The sequence below is a fragment of the Pollachius pollachius genome (genome assembly GCF_949987615.1).
Source record: "Pollachius pollachius genome assembly, chromosome: 14".
Classification (NCBI taxonomy): Eukaryota; Metazoa; Chordata; class Actinopteri; order Gadiformes; family Gadidae; genus Pollachius; species Pollachius pollachius.
In genome coordinates, this window is record NC_136947.1 from 2,704,968 (window position 1) to 2,724,967 (window position 20,000).

Sequence of the window (20,000 nt, forward strand, 5' to 3'; positions counted from 1 at the left end):
TTTTCAAGTGTTGCCAAGATTCTTGGCATTGAATCTTTCTCTGATTTAAACCCCCTCTTCTTACATTGTGTATCGCAGTCATTCGTGAAGCAATGACAAACCGGGAACAACGTCCAGCCCATCAGTCCACCCTCCACTGCCCGCGTGGTCGGCGCTGTTCTTACGTGTGTGTCTGTCTACCGGCGCCAGAGGCCCTCGTGTTGAAGGCACGTTACGTAACGCCGTTGCCTCCCGCCGTACAGGACGCCCTGTCCATTGTGAGCTTTCACTTCCTCCTCACTCTCTTCCCTTCACTCGGTTGACCCCTCTTCTTCCTTTTCGATCCCACGGTTTCTCAAGAAACGGTTGAAACGTGCTTAGTGATGTGTTTGACTTCAGGGTCACACTAATGCCAGCGTTTTCAATTCCGGGTATCTGAATCGGTGTGGTTCTCTTTTTTTGCGCTTCAATAAAGAATGCAGATGGCAGGTGGAATAGATTGAGTCAGCTGGTTCGTCCTTCAAATCAGGGCTTGTCTAACATCCTTCTGTTTCTGTGAAATTGCTTGCAACGTAAAAAAAGATGACAGATTGTTGGATTTTTGTCATTATTCAGCATCTGGATTCACCGGGGTGGAGATGGAGTCAATTATTAAATACATTCCTATCCCTGCAGTATTTGTTATGTTTTGTTTGGGTTGGCAATATTTTTTTGTCCATGTGTTTGTGTGCGTTTGCTGTGTGGTGTGTTTTACATTGAGCTCATGGTTCTGTGCCCGAGTTGATCGTCCACTGTCCAGGAAGTTCGTTATTAGTTTTGTGTTCCCCCCCTGGTTACACAACGATGTTAAATCCACTTGGAGCCGAGTTAATATAGGCTGGGGCCCCAGGAGCAGTTTGAAAAATGTAACTTACTTATTTCATCATAAAGGTGCAATAAGTAGGATTTAACAGTTATTATCTGAGTGTAATTTGTGAGAAATGGCATAGCCATCCCTCCGGTTTTAGTCATGGAGGTCCTCCGTGAGAATCTCTGTTTCGAGGTTGACTGCGCCTGCCTCTGTACGAGCCAATCAGACAGCTCCCGGCTCATTTCTGACCAATCAGAGCCTCTCTTCCCCATCTTTTCCATCTCCTCTTTCCTAACACACCCGCCCCTCCCCTCTCTCTCTCCTCCGTCAGACAAGCTCCGCCCACCAGGGTCGGCCGGACTCCCCTGTGTACTCCAACCTCCGGGACCTGAAGATCACCCAGGGGCAGCCGCCCGAGCTGCCCTCCGGCTGCCCGCTGCACACGCTGGGCGACTGGGACACGTACCGCGACGCCAGCGGCCGCCACTTCTACCACAACCGCTCCACCCAGGAGAGGACCTGGAAGCCCCCCAGGGCCCGCGACGCCCCCGAGAGCACCCGGGCCGACGGCCAGGGCACGGGAGACGGCCGAACCGAGGTACGGGCGATGGGCTCCCCGGGGTCCGGCGTGAGCGTTTGGGGGTTCTGTTCGAGTCTGGTTTGCAAGGAAGGCGGTGAAGTGTGATCGATGGGGGCTGTCTAAAGAGCCCTCTTGAACATTACAAACAAGTTTTAAAAATGACAAAGGGCACTTAGAACGAACTGACAGAAGGTGATCCATAAGCATCATGTCAGTTTACTTGTATCCGCCTGATGCAGCACCTCCTGTGGTTTGATGTAAGTACGAAACCATGGCTGTTGGTCATTTTTAAAACTTTATCAATCAAAATCAAAGGACACTTTAATATACACCTGGGAAGGGGTTTGACCCTTTTATCCTACATCAACACACAGTCGTACAACTTGCCTAAAAGTCCTACCCTTTAAATCGCAGCATCACTATTTGACTACACCTCCTGCTTAGAATGATGACAAGCGACAACACACTGCCACCTACAGACCAAATGGATGAACTGCTCTCTGTGTAGTGGATAGTGATCTATTAGGCCCTCTGTAGTGTGCTTTCCTGTCTCTGTATCGGTTCTGGGATTAGACCTCTGTTTCTCTGTCACTCTCGGGGGGAAATATAATCAAGTTTTCGTCTCCTTTATCTACATCTGTTGTACACGATGTCCTGTTTCTGTCTCTCTCCCTCTCTCTCTGTCTCTGTCTCTGTCTCTGTCTCTGTCGCTCTGTCTCTCTCTCTCTGTCTCTGTCTCTCTCTCTCTCATTCTTTCTCTCTCTCTCTCTCTGTCGCTCTGTCTCTCTCTCTGTCTCTGTCTCTCTCTCATTCTTTCTCTCTCTCATTCTTTCTCTCTCTCTTTCTCTCTCATTCTTTCTCTCGCTCTCTCTCTCGCTCTCTCTCTCTCTCGCTCTCTCATTCTTTCTCTCTCATTCTCTCTCTCTCTCTCTCTCTCTCTCATTCTTTCTGTCTCTCTCTCTCTTTCTCTCTCTCTGTCTTGCTCTTTCTCTCTCTCTCTCTCTCTCTCTCTCTCTCTCTCTCTCTCTCCCCCTCCCTCTCTCTCTCTTTCTCTCTCTCCCCCTCCCTCCCTCCCTCTCTCTCTCACCACGTAACTGTAGCCCACGCCCCTCTCTCTCTCGCCGTCCCTCCTGCCCCTGCTCTGTCTCTCCGTTGGCCGCCTGCCGCCGCTCTCCTCAGAGGTCGCCAGCCTCAGCGCCTACTCTAGCCAATCAGACAGCCTGTACGGCTCGCCGGCCTGTGGTTGGTCGGAGGAGATGGACGCGCAGGGCCACACGCTGTATGTCAGCGACTATAACAACGAGAAGGTACACCCCCCCCCCCCCCCCCCCAGGGCTGGGCGATTCGGCCTGAAATAAAATCTCTGAATTATTCAAACCAAACCCGAATAACGATTTTAAGCGATTTTTTTTTTTGTGTAAGTGAAAAATATATTTTTTTTTTTCAAGTTTGGATTTTATTTGAAGAATAATAATGATGAACAAGAACAAAATAAATAACACACATCTCCCACTCTACTGTGTGCCTCAGTTTAAGATGTTGGAATAAATACATAATAAATACACACTCACTTTTTTTCAGCGCATGCTGCAATGGTGATATACCTTTTAAAGAAAAAAATAAGAAAAGTGATGCATTTAATTTTTTTTATTAATAGATTTTCTTTTTAAAAAAATCGTCCTAAACCATGAATTGGAATTACGATTAAAAATGTAATCATCGCCCAGCTCTACCTCCCTCCCCATCTGTCTTTCTCTCTCCGTCGTACTCTCTGTCTTTGTTTGATTGGTCTGACGTGATTGGGATCCTGCTCTGGGTTGAGTTCGCATGGCCAGATCCTCAGCTCACGAGTTCCTTCTGGATCCACAGGAAACTCTTGATTACCTCCCATAACGAGACCTCAGAAATCTCGTGGCAGGTTTAGTCACGAGTCACGAGAGCTGGAGGTCTTGCCATGCACGATTTAGGCTTGGTCGATCAGTGACGGTTAAATGCTTAAACCTTGTGTGTGTGTGTGTGTGTGTGTGTGTGTGTGTGTGTGTGTGTGTGTGTGTGTGTGTGTGCGTGTAGTGGATAAAGCATGTTGATGAGCAAGGCAGGCCCTACTACTACAGTGCCGACGGATCGAGGTCGCAGTGGGAACTCCCTAAGGTTGGTCCCCTAATGACCCCTACCTTCTCATGTTTCATCCTGCTTTCTACTGCTTTGGCTCGTCTTAGTCTGTTTAAAGTCCAACGGGGAGTTTGGCGCCACCTGTTAATTATTGCGCGGGGAAAGACAGATAATCAGCCCTATTTGCCACATTCTTTGAGGCGTTAAGACTTTTAGACCCGACAGCTAGGCTTGTTTTTTTGTAATGGTAATGCAGAGTTCACGCGCAGACTGAAATCCCTAACGTTACAACGTTCGGCCAAGGGCCCACATCTTTAGCAGGCCAAAAATGAATCAATGCTGAACCAGCCCCATGTGGTTCTACTTGCCGTTCACGTTATCTATAGCGTTGCCTACCCTACGGTAATGTTACGTAAAAGGTTGGCGTTTGGTCCGCACGTGTAGGTTACGCATTACGAAAACAAGTCTAGCACTCTAGCCTAAAAGTCTAAACCGAATGACGATGACTTTAAAATGTGTTTGCTGCACGCTTTACCCACATTCACCAGGGGATGCCAAACTGCAATTCCAGATTTGTTTCCTGCTAATCATAATTCTGCTCGCTACTGCCCACTCTAGATGGAAGTGTGTTCTAGAGCCCCAAATACGCCTGCACCACACTGCTCTGTGAGCACACACTCAAACCCGATGGTGCGAGCACAGATACAGTCGTGTCCATTCCATTGGAGGGTAAAGACTGGAGGACGAGTGCAGGAAATCCAGTGTATAATCGGAGGCAGGCTCAACCCCCTCCCTTCCTATGTTTTTAACCCCAACCTGAAGGCTTAGTTATGGTTCCATATCGACGCAACGCAAGGGGGTATACGGACCCCTTACGTCCTCGCGGACGCTCCTTGCGTCCACCGCAAGGGCCTGACGTGCGCCTCCCAAAAACGCTAACCTTGTGTCGAGGCGACGCAGCAGCGAGGGCTGTGATTGGTCCGCTCGCTAAAACCCTACGCAGAACCGTCAAGGTTCCCGACTGCGTCGAAGCGTCCTTGCGTGATCCTTGCGTCGCGTCGACGTGGAACCATAACTGAGCCTTTACTCCGGGTACGCCCCCCCCACCCAGCTGGCGGGGGACTCGCTGAAGAGCCGCAGCCTAGACAGGAAGCACGCGGACCCCATCGTGTTGACCAAGTGGAGACACAGCACCACCTTCCTGGAGCCCAGCGAAAAGGTCTGACCCCACACACGCACGCACGCACACGCACACACAAGCTTGCACACACACGCACGCACGCACGCACGCACGCACGCACACACACACACTCTCTATTTAGACCTTGTCTCCATCATTTAGTATACCCAAAGAGAATCATGCATATTATGATTATACATTTCCATGATTGCCTTGTTAGCTTTTACATACACTAGAATACATTGCCGCCCCTATAGATGGGCGGCAATAGCACAGATGTCATATTTTATGCCTCCATTAAATAATTGTCTGAACATGCCAAAAGTGTGAATGTCAAGTCCAAACATAGAAACGTAGAACTGCTGTGATACACAAAACACAAGAACATAATGTATTCACAAGTTAAACTGTTACCGTACTGAAATATTTAGGATAAATGAACATCCAATCGTACCGTAGTAATCCAAATCCACGTCCTGGATTGGGATTTTTTCGGATTTGTTCGACAACGATTTAATTCGACATGGCAACTTTGTACAAAGCATGCGAGTTGACAGGTGCAAATGTGTTGCATGAGGAAGCGGATGGCTTTGTGACGGAGATCTAGATTTGACACACCGATGGGTTTACAGTGACTGCATCACGGTAGTTGTAGCAAGAAGTGTTTTCCTTGGTTTGTAGGGCAGTGTGACTCTCACAGATCTGATCCGTCAACAGGGCCTTGTGTTGATGAAGTACACCAGGGCAGTCTGTAGATGTGAAGGGGTTCTACTGAAGAAATTAAGAGATGGACAGTGGTGGAATAAAATGATTGTGTTGCAGCGCATCATCAAAAAAAGAACTCTCCGCAGTGGCTCTGCCCGCCTCCACCCATACAAACACCAAGTCAGTGGCCTGTCCATCATCCAGGGACCAATCAGCACCCTGTCCTCCATCAAAGGACCAATCAGCACCCTGCACAACGCAAATTCATCCAACCCAATCACCTTGAAATGGACCAATTGTCCCAATGACTCGCCCCCAAAGCGACCCCCGGCCAAATAACCCTAAAGCCTCATCGAGTGAATCGATGGCAATGATTTCTATGATTTCAATGATTTCACCAGAAGTGTTTAAACAAACAATCACGATTATCAATCAGATGCATTCAAAAGCCAGTCCACACCGGCAATGATCCTGCTTAATTGAAAATAACAATCACGCTTGTTCCCCTGAGATACGGACTCAAACAACGCAAGACGGAATCTGTTGCCGACCCTCTCGCCTCACGTTGATTCTCACCCCGTCATTTCGTTGATTTATAATAGCGGTGTCCGTGAGATACACTGACAATCCGGTCAATTCACCTGTCAATCATGGTAATAATAATAATAATTGATTGATTTATATAGCGCTATATATTCTATACACTCAAAGACGCTTTACAGTGAAGGGGGGGACCTCAATCACCACCACCACCACAGTGTTCATTAGCTTGTCCGTTAGCACGTTGGTTGGTGTGGTCCCTATGACGGCCCCTCCCGTGCCGTGCCTCTGTGGTTGCCGTGACAGTGTTGTGTGTCTCCATCACCAGGACACGCCTGCGGGCCTCAAGCCCCCCTCTCCCGACTCCGACTCCGACCCCTCGTCGCCCAAGGCCCCGGCCTCCGTCAGTACCCCCACTCACTCGCTGGTCGCTCTGCTGGCCTGCTCCTCTCTGCTCTCTGCCCTGTATTCCACGACCTGGGATTGACCTGGAATTTCAATTTTCTTCAGAGGAAACCCCTTGAGATGAATCGTCTCGTTTTTCGAGGGGACCTCACTTTAATATCTTAAATGGGACACATTATACCACCAGATGTGAGTGTGATTCGCCTTACAAGCCGTTTCGAAAATCTGCCCCTTATGACATCACAAGTGGGCGTGTCCACCTAGATCTGTGCTGGATAGATCAGTCTACCAGCCTACCCAGTGGACTGAGGTAAACGTTGCTCATCCAGCACAGATCTAGGTGGACACGCCCACTAGTGATGTCATATGGGGCAGATTTTTGAAACGGCTTGTAAGGCGAATCCCACTCACACCTGGTGGTATAATATGTCTCCTTTAAAGTGTGGATTGAACACGCATACACACAAACAAGCAAACTTGTTTTACAATGCAAGCAATACTTTTATAAGTTTGCCATTTAGATAGTAAAGACAATCCAAGATAAGGATTTTTTTTTCGGATCAACAAATTGTTGACTTTCGATTTGCTTTTGCTCAATTGGTAGGCCCCTTGTATACTGTATTATTTACCAGTATAGCCTTTCCACCTTAGGCTGATTGTGACCACATTTGATGTAAGCAAAGCTGGGGTTTTACGTAGATGCTTGCATCAGAGAACCATATGGCGCTCGCCATGTTTTTAACCTTTTGAGATGGCAGCAAACCCAGACAAACTTCTCTAGTGATGGGCGGCCAGAAGCAGCATTCACCAAGGACAATGAAATCAATGGCTCCTCTGGTTGTGGTTGCTAATCAGCACTATGATGTCATCTCTTACGTGTGAGGTGACGATAACGGTCAGGGTATTGTGATTCGTGATTTGCTTTCCTCATCAATTCAAGTTTCCTTCCATGCGTCTGCATACTGGTGGTGGGTGTGTTTCAAAGCCCTAAAAGCTGCCAGCCAGTGTTCTTTGGACTTCTGCATCTTTTTCGGTGGCTTAGAGTTTGGTGAAGGCGCTACTTTTAGGTGTCTTTCCCTTCCGATGTTTTCCCTTCAGAACGGTGTGCCATTCTTGACGGCTGTCCTCTCTCTCACCTGAGTGTTCTGTTTGGGTTTTCGCTATTTAAGAGGCAGTCTGTGTGGGTTTCCCTTGGCTCTGCACTACCTTCCGTCACTTTGGTAAGAAACCAATGTTTGTTTCAATTCGCAGCCCTCAGAGAAGTGTGGATTGCTGACCGTGACCAAGATCACAGAGCATGGCAAGAAAGTCAGGTGAGACCGACCGTCTTTAATTGGACTGTTTGTCAAAAAAACGTTTTTTTTATCTTTAACAATTTTTAAACGTACCCCAGTTTCCGTATCTGGGATTATTAAAACAGACAACTGCCTTATAATTGTATTGTGTTCATTAACTGGTAGTTTGGTTATATTTAATTGACGTGAAGTGTTTCGCTATGGGGGATATTGGATCACACGCTGAACGACCAATTCATCTTCGGAAGGGACGTAATATGAAGTAAATATTATCTTCCATATTGTCTTATTGTCTGGTATAAATTTTTTGCGGCACAGGAAGAACTGGACCTCTTCCTGGGCAGTTCTCCGAGGATCCATGCTGCTATTCGCCAAGGGCCAAGGGGGCGGGACCAGCTGGGTGAGTGACTCCTTTCTGTTGGTCAAGGGTTTAACACAAATGCGGTCAGACTTGCCTCTGTATCTTTCTGTTTAGGATTATTTTTGATTAAATAACATATTAAGAATAGTTTAATAAAATGAACGACACCAAATGTCTATGTATGTTCAGTCACGTCGGACATTTGAGGATTCCTCCGAATGGCCATGTTAAACGAGCAACATAACAGAAACGTATCGCAATTAATATTCTGGCAGAGTGGAGTTGTATATTTTTGAAAGACATGGCACATCTACAAGGTAGATGTGCAAGGTCATAGCCAAAAAAATGTGGTTAGAGGACTGCGATTGGGGGGGGGGGGGGGTTACATAAGAAGGAAGCCGAAAGATTGGCAAAATGTTGCCCTGTTTCACCCACCATAGGTAGAATGCAAATCTGAAGGCAAAGATGTTGTTTATCCATAAGTGTAATATCTTAACTTATCATGTAGGTATTGTGAAGGCATGTAAGCTTGAACCTGTTACGTTATCAATCTTTCTTCCAAAAATGTTTGGCTCTTGTTCCCCTTCTTTGTAAATTTGGATCCAAACAAAAGCATTTAAATGTGTGTGTGTGTGTGTGTGTGTGTGTGTGTGTGTGTGTGTGTGCGTGTGCGTGTGCGTGTGCGTGTGCGTGTGTGTGATCTCCAGTTCGGATCGGGCCAGTCCAAGCCAGAGTTCACGGTGGACCTGCGGGGGGGCTCCGTGGATTGGGCCTCCAAGGACAAGTCCAGCAAGAAGAACGTCCTGGAGGTGGGCTTCAGGGGCCTGGGGGGTCTGGCCTGGTCACACAGCTCAGGCCCTCCGGGGAGATCACCTTCAATTCAACCCGTACCTAGACCGGGTGCCCCCCACCCCGTTCTGCCGGCGATTTGAGTCCGCCCTGCAGAACGGTCTGGAGAGGAGCAACACATTTCTTTCTGCCTCCGATACGCTTTTGCGGGAGCCAATCGCCGAGCAGGCTTTTCCCCGCTGGCGCGCTATTGGCTGGTTTGACAGAATGATGACAGGGAAGCGACGGCAAGCAGCCAATCGCGTACAGAGTCATTCGAACTAGGCCCGATGATAACGCCTCTTGTGCTGAATTATTTATATTTTTTAACCAATAAACAAGGTCACCAAATCATGGCACACTTCAAAGGTTCTCCTGAATCTCTATTGATGGAAATTGAAAGCATAAAATTCTTGAGCACCTTGTTTTTATTAAGGACAATAGCGGTCTGGGTGATTAAAACATCGTTAGCATAACAAGGTTATGGTCCAAACGACTCCCCTGTACGATGGGTCAGTAGGCTGCCAGGTTTGTGGACAACATAACGATACTTAACCTCGCCATACAAGCACTTTACAAAATGTCTGATCACAAAGACCAAAGTGCTGTGAGCACATTCACCAGAAATACTCTCAGGGATTTCGCGAAATTATATCGGTTCCGTATGTTTTCGTGAAGCCAGGAGACACTCGGTTTGATCCCAAAGAGCGGTATTGTCCTTTAACGTTGGTAAATCTGGGTTCATCTACACAAGGTTATGGATCACTTCGACTCAGCTATAACAGGTCTGTGTGTCTGTCTGTCCGTCTCCCAGTTGAAGACCCGGCAGGCCACAGAGCTGCTGATCCAGTCGGATAACGAGGCTATCATCAACGACTGGTTACAAACCCTGCAGGAAACCATCAGCACCCATGTAAGGACCCGACGCACAACAGACCACCCTGGCTCCCGCCCATTTAGTGTGTCTCTGTATGTTTCAGTGTGTTCCAGTGTGTCCCAGTGCGTTTAAGCCCATGTGTGTGACCCTGTGTGTGTCCCAGTGTGTCTCCCAGAGTGTCCCAGAGTGTCCCAGAGTGTCCCCGTGTGTCTCCCCGTGTGTCTCCCAGAGTGTCTCCCAGAGTGTCCAAGAGTGTCCAAGAGTGTCCCAGTGTGTCTCCCAGTGTGTTTCCCAGTGTGTTTCCCAGTGTGTTTCCCAGTGTGTTTCCCAGTGTGTTTCCCAGTGTGTCTCCCAGTGTGTCTCCCAGTGTGTCTCCCAGTGTGTCTCCCAGTGTGTCTCCCAGAGTGTCCCAGTGTGTCTCCCAGTGTGTCTCCCAGTGTGTCTCCCAGTGTGTCTCCCAGTGTGTCTCCCAGTGTGTCACCCAGTGTCTCCCAGAGTGTCCCAGTGTGTCTCCCAGTGTGTCTCCCAGAGGGTCCCAGAGTGTCCCAGAGTGTCCCAGAGTGTCCCAGAGTGTCTCCCAGAGTGTCTCCCAGAGTGTCTCCCAGAGTGTCTCCCAGAGTGTCTCCCAGTGTGTCTCCCAGTGTGTCTCCCAGAGTGTCCCAGAGTGTGTCCCAGAGTGTGTCCCAGAGTGTGTCCCAGAGTGTCTCCCAGTGTGTGTCCCAGAGTGTCTCCCAGTGTGTGTCCCAGAGTGTCTCCCAGAGTGTCTCCCAGAGTGTCCCAAAGTGTCCCAAAGTGTCCCAAAGTGTCCCAAAGTGTCCCAAAGTGTCCCAAAGTGTCCCAAAGTGTCCCAAAGTGTCCCAGACTGTCCCAGAGTGTCCCAGTCTTTCCTAGTGTATCCCAGTGTGTTTAAGGCCTTGTGTGTGTGTGTGTGTGTGTGTGTGTGTGTGTGTGTGTGTGTGTGTGTGTGTGTGTGTGTGTGTGTGTGTGTGTGTGTGTGTGTGTGTGTGTGTGTGTGTGTGTGTGTGTGTGTGATGTCTCTGCGTTCTGGGCCAGGCCTGGGAGTCTGATGAGGCCATCGAGGAGGACATGCCAGAGTCTCCTGGGACGGAGAAACAGGACAAGGAGAAGGAACACCGGGACTCAAAGAAGGGTGAGGCTGTCTGCGATAAGGAATACACTCACGGAACAGGAAAGGAAAATATCCCTTTGGTTCAATGCCCCAAGTCCTCTGAAGAACGAATGAGTAGGATGTAGTTATTGCAGTTAAGCTTTCCATCGCCGCTTTGGCCTACGGACTGGACACTCTCACGGCAAATGAGCTAGTTAGCCCAGCCTAACGACGACAACAACAATAAACAAAACAAATGCTGGGTGGGATGTATACAGATTTCAAATGTAAAAAAGGAAATTACGATAAAGAAAAAACTTTTTTTGTATAAATGTGTAAGAGGTTCCTGTCGTTCAGGAGGCATTGTATGGAAAGTATAAATAAAGTTTAAACTTTTTTTTTTTTTTTACAACCATCCACTCAGTCGCCCAGTGGCCAGGGTATTTATGTCCTTCTCCCCCCCCCCCCCCTCAGGCGTCAAGTACTCGGCCAGCGTGGACGACCGGGACAACAAGAAGACCCGGCACAAGCTCAAGAAGTTCCTGACGCGTCGGCCCACCCTGCAGTCCGTCCGCGATAAGGGCTACATCAAAGGTGAGCGCCTCTTTGGAAGGCTCCTACCAAGATCACCATGGCAGCTGGTTAAGTTCTCAATATGTTATAGGTTATAGGCGTGGCAAACATCACATTGTATATAATCTATGAACAATAATTTGGATATCGTTATATTATACATAGCCACTAATCATTTTTGGGTTCATTGAGTTCATTTTGAAAACGGATGTTTCTCCCTGCAGCTTTGCGTTCCCTCATGAATATAACGTTATGCTGATGGACTGTAGTGTGTGTGTGTGTGTGTGTGTGTGTGTGACTGCAACGTGTGTGTGTGTGTGACTGCAATCTGTGTGTGTGTGTGTGTTTGACTGTAATGTGTTTGTTTTTTACTGTAACATGTGTGTGTTTGACTGTAACATGTATGTATGTGTGTGTGTTTGACTAACGTGTGTGTGTGTGACTGTAACGCGTGTGTTGTGTTTTTGACTGTAACATGTGTGTTTGACTGTACTGTGTGTGTGTGACTGTAACGTGTGTGTTTGACTAACTCGTGTTTGTGTGTGTGTGTGACTCTAACCTGTGTGTTCGTTGTGTGTGTGTGTGTGTGTGTGTGTGTGTGTGTGTGCAGACCAGGTGTGTGTCTGACTCTAACCTGTGTGTGTGTGTGTGTGTGTGTGTGTGTGTACAGACCAGCTGTGTGTCTGACTCTAACCTGTGTGTGTATGTGTGTGTGTGTGTGTGTGTGGGGGTCCAGACCAGGTGTGTGTCTGACTCTAACCTGTGTGTGTGTGTGTGCAGACCAGGTGTGTGGCTGACTCTAACCTGTGTGTGTGTGTGTGTGTGTGTGTGTGTGTGTGCAGACCAGCTGTGTGTCTGACTCTAACCTGTGTGTGTGTGTGTGTGTGTCCAGACCAGGTGTTTGGCTGCAGCCTGGCCGTGCTGTGCCAGAGGGAGGGTACCTCGGTGCCCAGCTTTGTGAGGACGTGCATCGACCACGTGGAGCAGAACGGTACGGTCAGCGGGGGGGCTCGCCCCGGGGGGCGCTGGGAGAGAGGACGTGTGTGTTGTCTCCACGGTTACGACCCGCGCCGACTTTATGGATACGTTCTGTCTAACACCGTGGTTGTGGTCCGCAGGGCTGCACGTGGACGGCCTGTACAGAGTCAGCGGGAACCTGGCCATCATACAGAAACTACGCTATTCCGTTAACCACGGTACCTCACCCAGACTTCAGATATCAGCTCACTGGTGGTGAGACAGGGAGGTGTGGAGAGTAATGACTGTGTGTGTGTGTGTGTGTGTGTGTGTGTGTGTGTGTGTGTGTGTGTGTGTGTGTGTGTGTGTGTGTGTGTGTGTGTGTGTGTGTGTGTGTGTGTGTCGGTGTGTGTGTGTGTGCGTGTCTGTCTCTGTGTGTGTGTCTGTATGTGTGTGTGTGTGCTTGTGTCTGTCTCTCTGTGTGAGTGTGTGTGTGTGTGTGCGTGTGTGAGTGCGCGCGTGTCTGTCTCTCTGCCTCTGTGTGTCTGTGTCTGTCTTTCTGTCTGTCTCTGTCTCTTTGTCTCTGTCTCTTTGTGTGTGTGTGTGTCTGTGTGTGTGTCTGTCTCTGTCTCTTTGTGTGTCTGTGTGTGTGCGTGTGTGCGTGTGCGTGTCTGTCTGCGTGTGTCCGTCCAGATGAGAAGGTGAGCCTGTCTGACGGGAAGTGGGAGGACATCCACGTGACGGCGGGCGCTCTGAAGATGTTCTTCAGGGAGCTGCCCGAGCCTCTCTTCAGCTTCTCCTCCTTCCACGACTTTGTCGGCGCCATCAGTACGTCTGGGCGCCGTGAACTCAGACACCGTCGCCGGATTGGCTGAAACCTTAAGCCAATCAGTTGCTTTGTTGGCTTGAAATCACAACTTTTTTAAAATTAATTTCTTTATGAATTATTATTATCATTATTACAACAATTTTTTTATATTTCTTTAATAAGGATAATAACAATTATTATATATTTCGTGATATTGCAGAGAATTCAGAGTACAAACACCGGGTGCATTCCATTAAAGAGCTGGTGAAACAGCTGCCGAAACCCAACCACGACACCATGCAGCTGCTGTTCAAGCACCTCCGCAAGTAAGACACGCCGTGACGTTGAAATCTACCGTTTTACACCCGTTTGCGTCTCTGCGCTTTCCTGGAAATGGCACAAATAGCTTTTGAAATAAATTATAATTGCAGGGTAAGTCGGGTTTATTTTACCAATTACAATCTAAAAACCAACATTTAAATAATGTTGCCCTCTCAACCTTTAAACCTTGTTCAGGGCCAAGAAATAAGTGCCATCAGGGAACCTAGAACAGTAACAGGGGTAGTGTGCAGGCGCTAAGCCTGGGAACCTCCGATCAAAACGTGAGCTCAGCAGCACAGCACTAGATGCTTGTGACTAGTGATCGACCGATATTATCTTTTTTGATATTATATTATTTTATTTTATTTTATTTTATTTTTTTTATATTTTTTCGGCATGATTTGCAGACGGTTCAATAATGTTCCTTTTTTGAATTGAGACTTGTAACATTTGCTATCATCATTGTGTGATTTTCACGATGTCAATCGAGGGAGCGAAAGCAGTATCGGCGAATCGGTCATCGGCTAAAGCTGATGGAAAAAAGTCTGTATCAGCCCTAAGAAAATCCATATCGGGTCGATCTCTACTTGTGACATTAACCGTGTACCCCCCCACCAGGGTGATCGACCACGGGGAGGAGAACCGGATGACCACCCAGAGCGTGGCCATCGTCTTCGGGCCCACGCTGCTGCGGCCGGAGACGGAGACCCTGAACATGGCCGTCCACATGGTCTACCAGAACCAGATCGTGGAGCTCATCCTGCTTGAGTACGAGGCCATCTTCGGCAAGTAGGAGGCCCCGGCGGAGGGAAGAAGGGGGGGGGGGGGTTCCTTCTGGTTCCTCTCCTGCGGTTCTGGAGTCTAAGAACGGAGCCCTGGCCGGAATCAGCCAGACACAAGCCGGTACGGTCTTCGTCTGGTGTGGTCTGGCTCAAAGCTCTTCATCTCCATGTCCTCCTGGTCTCTGTGCAAACCCCTTTCGGACCATGAACCCCACAGAGCTCGTGTGGAGCTGATGTTTTTTGGGGGGGACGATCCCAGCGACGCCCCAGAGGAATAGAGGCGCTTTCATTTTCTTTTTCTTTTTTTGCACTCGACAGTGCTTGCATTTCGTGCCACATTGATGCCACTCCGTTTCCTTCTACACTGGATTCCTTGGACTTCGACAGACAAAAAAAACAACAATTTCTCTCTGCTACTGGATGAGGCCCAGAGCTGCTGGGGAGATGTGTATGTCAGTGCGGGGGGGTATTACATGAACTGATACGTTCACCGATCTTACGTGTTGAGGCATCTCAACCAGGGGGTCATTTAGGCAGACCTGATGCCGCGTTGCATTCGTTTGTGTCGCACGTGTTCACCTAACTTGTAAAGACAGTGTTTCATCCTTTGCTTCCTCACCTGCGGTCCCACACGCCTCCACCTTTATCTCCGGGGAGCCCCCCTCCTCCACAGAGGGGGTCTTAACAGAACTGGCCGCTGCACTCTACGGTACTATTGGTCATCGGTTGCAACGTGAGCCAGAGAGTGAACTCTGGATACGGGGTGTTGCTTTGTATCAGTCGGTGGGGGGGGGGGGGGTTCTCCCCATGAGGAGAACTTGCTGAGCTCATTTCCGTGGCTCGGAAAAACAAAAACTTTAGGCTAAACGCATGCTAGTCTTTATTCAATTCTTTCTTCTGCTTCTGCTTATGCTTCTTGTCTCCCTCTCTTCTGTCTCTACTGCTGACCTTTATGTTGTTAATCTCTCTCTCACGGTCTCTCCCTCTACGCTTGTCGATGGCCTACCTTACTCTGCAGAAACTTCCTTTTTTTATTCAGCTTTAAGAACAAAATCAGTCTTGAGTCACATACTAAAATAAGTGCCCGGATGGAAAAAAACAAAACAACAACGGTACCTGTCGTCGTGTTATTTCCTTTGTTAATGGGTAGAACATATTAAGGTGACCATCCTTTGAAACTCTGTTGTATTGAGACGTGTGCAGAGCATTAGCGTGTGTGTGGGCCGAGGGACGGACGGATAATTGAATGATGAATCAGTGTTGAATGGACCAAGTGACAATAAATTGTTCAAATGGTAAATATGAGGATGTATGCCGTGAGTCTATGAAATATGGGGGGAAATCCATAATGTATGATGATTCTTGAACTGATGGATTGAGGAATAAAGGTCTGAACTTTAGTGATTTTGAGGCGTTTCTGTTCTCTGTGGAACGTTGTAACCCTATATAAAGAGATGGAGAACAATATTATTTTGGGACCCCTCTAAACAGCTAACATCAAAGTATTTGATTTAACAGAGCACGATCATGGGAAGATACAGACAGCAATTGACCAAGCATCTTCCATGAAAAAAATGGGTGTACATGATCCTTATAGGGAATCGCTTCGTGGGCAATAACAACAAAGGTGAGGGGGAAAGGCCATCGTGGAGAGCTAAGGATTGTCCAGAGAGGCCAAGTTGATTCGCAATGGAGGGGTAGTGGACATGTCTGCACGGATGGAAGCCCACACGAGGAATCTACACATGAAAGGAGTCAGGAAATCGGCATGCCCCCAGTATCAGAGTTTGTGGCTACAGTGTTAGTGCAAATGAGAAATCTCGAGGTGCAAGGAGAAGGAATACTTTTAAAACAAGGTTCATATAATTTTACAGGGTTATAAAGAAATAAAGTGTCAGTATGCAATATATGTGGCATTGAATAAATGTTGCGTTGTGAAATAAAAGTTAACCGAGTCCTTTTGAACAACGTCCTTTTTTAAATAAAAACGTATTTAATAATTTAGATACATTGGTTAATTTAATAATTATATTTATTTATATATGTAATGCCCCATTTATGTCCTTAGTCGCCATAATTATGTATTTAATATTGGATCAAATGGTAATCCCATAGGCTACACCTGAGGGATGACACAGCTCCTATTGACGCGGATAGTCATACACTTTGGGTGCACGAAACCCATCAAACGAATCTTTTTCTCCATTGAACAGAGCTTTTGCATTATTGAACACATTTACCGTGTTGGCTTAACGGTTTTAAACGGTTGCCTGATTAAACAACTTTGAATAACATTTGCAACAAATGACTGCCAGGTGGCGCTGTTCAGCCTGTTTAATTATCCTTGTACTTTAACTACGACGTGGGGCAGAAGCAACCGTTTTTATTAGTTGTAATAGGTAATAGGATGAGACTTATATTCTAAATATTTCAATTTCGGTAGCATCGTATCGACATTGGAAAATGAAGTCACTATGGCACGTCAACATCAATATATATATATAAATATATAAGCCCTAAGCCAGGGTTAAACCGAAACCTTGTGGGAAAAAGGAATCATGAAAAACTCGTCTGCAATGGTCACGTGTTTTGGAAGCCGTCTAAGTACGGAGGTCACTGCTGAATTTCTAGAGAATCATCTGCGGATCAGAGTCGTCCCGGACAGTGCTTCGGACCTCTTGAATACACCGTGGCATCTCGACTACCTTGTGAACGCTATTATCACGGGCTATTTGGACGGTGTGCGTTGGAGCAGAGCTGAGCAGCATGTTGAGTAAAGACCTACCCGACATAGAGGTATAGATATCTTCCCCAGTCTTCAACATACGTTGAGTAATGTAGGATTGTATTCCTTGATATTTTAATAAGTAGGCTAGTAGAATGAAAGTCATACCCTGCAGGCGTTGGTGTGGGAGTGAGTTCTCAATTATATATATCATGTGAGCAGACGAAGATAAATACCACTTCTCCTTCACCCTCAAATTGATCTTATCTAGGACACAAATCCTTCCAGCAACTTGTGTCCCATCTCGGTCAGATCGCACTACGCTCCCCTCTCACCGTACCTGACTAACCAAACTCGATTTCAATCAGTCAGATGCGTGCTTTTGATTGTTGTTGCATTTAACATTACCGTTTGGAGAGAAAAGGAGTGGAAAGTCTGAGATGTCGAAACACTTTCAGGTAGGTTTTTTTTTTTTCACATGAAAGTGAGGTACACTTTCATGTGAAAAATTAAGCGGCGAGGTATTTTCTGTTGCAAATGTTGCATATTTTGGGGTCGATGGTTAACACGCGTTTCGTTATTATATTTATTTTAAGTGTAAATGTATACATTTATACGTTTGCATGGGAGAACTGCTTGAATTATAGTTATTGATTAATTTAGTAATTAATATATATATAGTATATTAGATATAGTAATTATATCTATATACCTATATCTTTATCAATACATTATATAGCAATTTAAATAGTTGCTGCACTCATAAGCAGTTAACAGAAAACAAGCACACTTTTTTTTTTTGTGAAGCCTGCTGATCGTCACTGTACAATAGGCCTACAGGGAGAGCATTTGCGAACTTGGATATAGAAAAATATAATTTGTTTTCAGTGTGGGTGTGAAACTTCTTATTTCAACAGAGCATCTTGGCTCTGAACCCGAGAGTGAAGACACACGCTGACGTGATCTCGACGGCAACCAAGAAGAAAGAGAAGAAACACTGGAAGAGAAACCCTGAGCGGGGTTGTGATGTAAGGACACACACACACACACGCACATACGCACACGCACATACGCACACACACACGCACGCACACACACACACACACACATACACACGCACATACGCACATGCACATACGCACGCACGCACATACGCACATACACAGGCACACACACATACACACACATACGCACACACACACGCACACACACGCACGAACATACGCACACACACACACACACACACACAAACGCGCTCACAAACACATTCACACACATAGGCATGCCCACACACAAATACGCATGCACAGACACACTCAGGAGCACACAACATGTGTCAATGTGTGAGAAAATGAAATATGAAATATATTTTATTTAACTTCGATATGAAGTATACTTAACTTAATGGGTAGCATTTAGGTATTATAGTAGTGTACCCTAGAATAGCATAATAGTATGGTGTAGCGTACTATCATTGAAAAGTGTTATTAGTTAGTAATTAGTATGATATGATATTCTAATAAAGCACCCTAATTTATACATGGCACCTGTTTGAGCACCCTTGAGCTCAGCTGTATTTACGCGCTGCACCCTCGTTCTGCCCCCTCCATCTTCCCCCGCCATCTTCCTCCTGCCTTCTGCTCCCCAGACGTGCGTGAAGCTGGAGAACAACTTCGATGACATCAAACACACGACGCTGAGCGAACGCGGAGCTCTGCGTGAGGCCATGAGGTCAGACCCCCCCCAGAGGAGGAAGCCGGGGGCTGTAGTAGTTCATACGTTGTTCTGTGGGGCCCTTGGACCTGCTTATGTCGAGTCAACACACACACAGCCTATCTGGTGGGGGGGGGGGGGGGGGGTTGGGCGAGTCAACATGCACTTTACACCAGACCCCCCCCCAGACCCTGTTGGTGTGTGAGCGTGTGTGTGTGTGTGTGTGTGTGTTTGTGAGAGAGTGGGTGGGGGTCTGGGTGGGTGTGTGTCTGTGTGTCTAAACATTCAAACAGACCCTGTGTGTGTGTGTGCATGTGTGTGTGTGTGTGTGTGCGTGTGTGTGTGTGTGTGTGTGTGTTTGTGTGTGTGGGTGTCAGTGTGTGTGTGTGTGTTACTGGATGACTATTTAAGTGTGTGTGTGTGTGTGTTTGAGAGAGAGAGAAGGATTGGTTACTTTTAAGTGATTTATTTAATACTACTTTATTTTTGTTGTGTCTAACTTATTCATTGTGCCCAAGTACGTCCTACTTCTTGCTTGGTCATAGGAAGACTAAGACTGACCTTCAGCCTGCGAGGTAACGCTTCCTGTGTCATCACAGGTGTCTCAAATGTGTAGATGCCCCCTGTCAGAAGAGTTGTCCTACCAACCTGGACATAAAGTCATTTATTACCAGTATATCCAATAAGGTAGGACACACACACACACACACACACACACACCCACACACACACACACACACACACACACACACACACACACACACACACACACACACACACACACACACACACACACACACACACCATGCTTATACTGTGTGGGTGCTTTTATGTTAATTTTGATATATTTGTTTTTACCAGAACTACTATGGGTCAGCCCGTTCCATCCTCTCTGACAACCCCCTGGGGTTGACCTGTGGAATGGTCTGCCCCACCTCGGAGCTTTGTGTGGGGGGCTGCAACCTGTATGCCTCAGAGGAAGGGCCCATTAACATAGGGGGGTTGCAGCAGTTTGCAACAGAGGTACGTTATCTCACATGGTGAGAGGGGCATGCCGTTCAGAGGGTCAAGGATCCGGACCTGTCTAACTGGGACATTCCTGCGTAACACATTAACTACTTCTATAAGTTGCGTTAAAGAATAACACACTTAATGGTTTTCTCTCAGTAAACATTTGATTCGAACACTTTGGTGGTCAAAATTACTTTTTGATCAAAATTATTTTTCTAATCGTACAAACCTCATGCATGCCGGCGTTCGTATGAGAAGCTAGGGCTGGGCGATCTGGCCGAACAATAAAA

The 20,000-nt window shown here is 47.1% G+C and overlaps 2 protein-coding genes across 5 annotated transcripts in view; both read left to right on the forward strand.

Moving 5' to 3' along the window:
• LOC307086305 (rho GTPase-activating protein 12-like) overlaps positions 1-15,661 on the forward strand; it is a 42,113-nt gene extending 26,452 nt beyond the window's left edge. The window contains exons 3-18 of one of the 3 annotated variants that reach the window (XM_079751458.1): positions 1,161-1,427; positions 2,510-2,716; positions 3,480-3,560; positions 4,633-4,740; positions 6,275-6,349; positions 7,603-7,664; positions 7,965-8,046; positions 8,715-8,816; positions 9,650-9,748; positions 10,766-10,862; positions 11,295-11,414; positions 12,286-12,384; positions 12,512-12,589; positions 13,044-13,178; positions 13,379-13,484; positions 14,098-15,661. In XM_079751458.1, coding sequence (XP_079607584.1) covers positions 1,161-1,427; positions 2,510-2,716; positions 3,480-3,560; positions 4,633-4,740; positions 6,275-6,349; positions 7,603-7,664; positions 7,965-8,046; positions 8,715-8,816; positions 9,650-9,748; positions 10,766-10,862; positions 11,295-11,414; positions 12,286-12,384; positions 12,512-12,589; positions 13,044-13,178; positions 13,379-13,484; positions 14,098-14,272 — 1,893 coding nt within the window. In that variant the 3' untranslated portion in view covers positions 14,273-15,661. The remainder of the gene's footprint in view (positions 1-1,160; positions 1,428-2,509; positions 2,717-3,479; positions 3,561-4,632; positions 4,741-6,274; positions 6,350-7,602; positions 7,665-7,964; positions 8,047-8,714; positions 8,817-9,649; positions 9,749-10,765; positions 10,863-11,294; positions 11,415-12,285; positions 12,385-12,511; positions 12,590-13,043; positions 13,179-13,378; positions 13,485-14,097) is intronic. The other 2 variants (XM_079751459.1, XM_079751460.1) reach the window with 2 other exon arrangements.
• Positions 15,662-16,870: 1,209 nt separating this feature from the next.
• The window catches only part of dpydb (dihydropyrimidine dehydrogenase b), a 19,524-nt gene continuing 16,394 nt past the window's right edge, over positions 16,871-20,000 (forward strand). For both annotated transcript variants that reach the window (XR_013812431.1, XM_079751456.1), the window contains exons 1-5: positions 16,871-17,057; positions 17,904-18,014; positions 18,635-18,717; positions 19,299-19,386; positions 19,561-19,722. Coding sequence is in view for 1 of the 2 variants with exons in the window: in XM_079751456.1 (XP_079607582.1) it covers positions 17,028-17,057; positions 17,904-18,014; positions 18,635-18,717; positions 19,299-19,386; positions 19,561-19,722 (474 nt within the window). In the remaining variant the exon portion in view is untranslated. The remainder of the gene's footprint in view (positions 17,058-17,903; positions 18,015-18,634; positions 18,718-19,298; positions 19,387-19,560; positions 19,723-20,000) is intronic.